General features: G+C 59.7%; 1 protein-coding gene across 1 annotated transcript, besides 1 other annotated feature; it reads left to right on the top strand.

The window, feature by feature from the left end:
* Positions 1-575: 575 nt before the first annotated feature.
* Positions 576-929, top strand: Tco025E_09510 (uncharacterized protein; the record flags this gene model as incomplete). The annotated part of the gene is made up of 1 exon (XM_029376327.1): positions 576-929. The coding sequence occupies one exon, from the start codon at positions 576-578 to the stop codon at positions 927-929; it is 354 nt and encodes a 117-aa protein (XP_029223653.1).
* An 18-nt stretch (positions 930-947) lies between these two features.
* Positions 948-978: a microsatellite.
* Positions 979-1,128: the final 150 nt, after the last annotated feature.

Here is a 1,128-nt window from a genome sequence, read left to right on the forward strand (position 1 = left end):
CGACAGCAGGCACGCCCCCAGCTGCAGAAGAGGAAGAAGCTATTTGTTCTTCTCCTCTGCTCTCCGGACGCAAGTGATCCTCTCCTCCTGCGGTGGGCGGGGGCCCAGGAAGTGTTGTGGAGGGACCGCTGGCTTCCTGCGCCTCGTGCGCTCGCACAGGCGACTCCTCTGCGTTGTTTTGGGTAGCACCACCCGGATGAGAAGGCGCTGCAGCACCGTGACCCGCGCCTGCACCCCTCGGATTATTGGTGGAGGCACTGGCCGCAGCTTCAGCCTTTTTCTGTTTAGTGGCCGCCGCAAGAGATTTCGTTGTAAGCGCAGAACTTCCACCCACCTTCCCCTGTTAAGTTCACCAGCTCCTTTCCATCTGCAGGGCACAGGTGGTCCCACGCCCAGCCCCCGCCGGCGGCGCAGCACAGCACGCAGAGGGCGCACACCAACAGCGCACGGCCAGCCATCGACACACTCCTCCCACCGCAGCACACACACGCACGCACGGCGTCTAGCGAGGGGCAGAAATAGAGAGAGAGAAAAGGGACAAACACACACACACACAGATATAAGCAGCCCGCGGAATGGGTGCATTCGACCAACACACGCACAAACAGAGAAAGAAGGAACGGCCGGGGCATCGCCGTCCCGTTAAGGAGAAAAGCAGCAACTGCGGCAAACCGCACGGCGCACGCCCAACAAGGCACGCGGCGAGAGGGACGGGGCAGGCCTACAGCCCGCCGCACAGCCTGCCGCTGCTCTGCCGCAGCGGAGAACAAAAAAAAGAGCCGTCGTTGTCGCAAACTAAAGTTGCCTCTAGCGGGAAGGAGGAGGAGGAAATGGGGACGTGTCAGCGGCACGGCCAGCTGCGGGGGGATCAAACAAGACGCGGAGACACGCAGCAACAGCGGCGGGCACGGCGCACAAACTCAGCGTGAGCCGCGGTGAGGTGCCCCAACGAAAAAAACTAAAACAAAAGAAAAGAAATGGAGGCCCCGCAACGCCCCTCGCAAAATTAAATGAAAATAAAACGAACTCACTTCGGCAGGTGGTGTTCCTTCACTTTCACATGTCCAGCAGCCCAAGAGGACCGTGAGGGAGTGTGTGTGTGTAGTTTATTACCTGCAGGAATAAAAG

Source organism: Trypanosoma conorhini (genome assembly GCF_003719485.1).
Source record: "Trypanosoma conorhini strain 025E chromosome Unknown Tco_14.4_contig_01150, whole genome shotgun sequence".
NCBI lineage: Eukaryota > Euglenozoa > Kinetoplastea > Trypanosomatida > Trypanosomatidae > Trypanosoma > Trypanosoma conorhini.